A 1488-nucleotide genomic window follows, 5' to 3' on the forward strand; every position below is an offset into this window, starting at 1 on the left:
ACCTTCAGTCATACCAATATTAGGATCGTAAAGTATCCCATCTTGAACCTACAATCATACCAATATTAGGATCGTAAAGTATCACATTTTGTACCTTCAGTCATACCAATATTAGGATCGTAAAGTATCCCATCTTGAACCTACAATCATACCAATATTAGGATCGTAAAGTATCCCATCTTGAACCTACAATCATACCAATATTAGGATCGTAAAGTATCACATTTTGAACATTCAATCATACCAATATTAGGATCTTCAGTAGAAGCGGGTGGTTTTTGTTGTCCACATCTAGCCTCACATTCTTCTCGAGATCTGAAATTATTTGCATTTCCTCGACATCCACCATAAATGAATAATAAGCATCTTTGTTGAGTAGAGTTGTAGTAGTAGTGTTGCAACGATTCACGACAAGGACCATGTTCTCTTGGTAACCAACAGATGTCGCCACCTAAAAGGTTAAAAATATATTAATAAACAAGACATAATATGTACACTGCGAAATAATTGGAATCTATATAAATATAACAGTACTGTCTGTTGTATGTCCATGTAACTACTTCGCAGGGTGTGAATGGATCTTCACGAAAATTAGTATGGAGGTTCATTAAGTCCATGCGGAGGTACATACAAATTTTCAGTTTTGCTGTTTTTACCACTACTTCGCCCCCTGTTGATGGACCTTCACCAAAGTTGGCATGAATGTTTGTTGAGTCCTTGCGGAGATACCTACAGGCATCTGATGACTTGTCATGTGATGTGAAATACAAGTGATTGGTATCATCCTACGCTCGTGAATGAAAGTTTAGTAGAGGTAGCTTTACATCTTTATAAATCATGACATCTCAATTTCAGTATGAAATGTGGTCGTACAAGCAGCAAGGGCAGACTGTCATCGAACTTAAGTGCTTAGAACAGGTTTGATAAGACACTGACACGGCATCCAGTTACGGCTGCGAATATTTGATTCAGTCTCGTAGCAGGTACTCTAAGATTGTGGCAAGCAAAGTAGTGGTCATCTGCTTATAATGAAAATACTGGTCTGTTTTGTTCCATGGTCCGAGCAACTGTACTTTTGGCTTGAAAAGGTTTCATGTTGTGTAAAAGACGCTTTAATACACTAAATTTAATCCAACACTCTGTTATGGTTGACTAGTTTTTACTCATTCGACAGCTCTCCACGTGAGTTAAAAATACACGTCTTTTTTCTTAGACTCAACCATTATTCATGAGCAATATGGAGTTATTTAAACTAAAATTTACTTGAAAGTATGGGATCACTCTAAAAGACATAGCCTAGATGATCAGTCATTAGAGACAAGACTGAATGGGATCACTCTAAAAGACATAGCCTAGATGATCAGTCATTAGAGACAAGACTGAATGGGATCACTCTAAAGACATAGCCTAGATGATCAGTCATTAGAGACAAGACTGAATGGGATCACTCTAAAGACATAGCCTAGATGATCAGTCATTAGAGACAAG

The 1488-nt window shown here is 37.4% G+C and overlaps 1 protein-coding gene across 1 annotated transcript in view; it reads right to left on the minus strand.

The window, feature by feature from the left end:
• The window catches only part of LOC106473544 (papilin-like), an 18353-nt gene that overhangs the window by 13868 nt on the left and 2997 nt on the right, over nt 1-1488 (minus strand). The window contains exon 3 of the mRNA XM_022401958.1: nt 245-451. Coding sequence (XP_022257666.1) covers nt 245-451 — 207 coding nt within the window. The remainder of the gene's footprint in view (nt 1-244; nt 452-1488) is intronic.

Source organism: Limulus polyphemus, unplaced genomic scaffold, assembly GCF_000517525.1.
Source record: "Limulus polyphemus unplaced genomic scaffold, Limulus_polyphemus-2.1.2 Scaffold6264, whole genome shotgun sequence".
In the NCBI taxonomy this organism is placed as follows: Eukaryota; Metazoa; Arthropoda; class Merostomata; order Xiphosura; family Limulidae; genus Limulus; species Limulus polyphemus.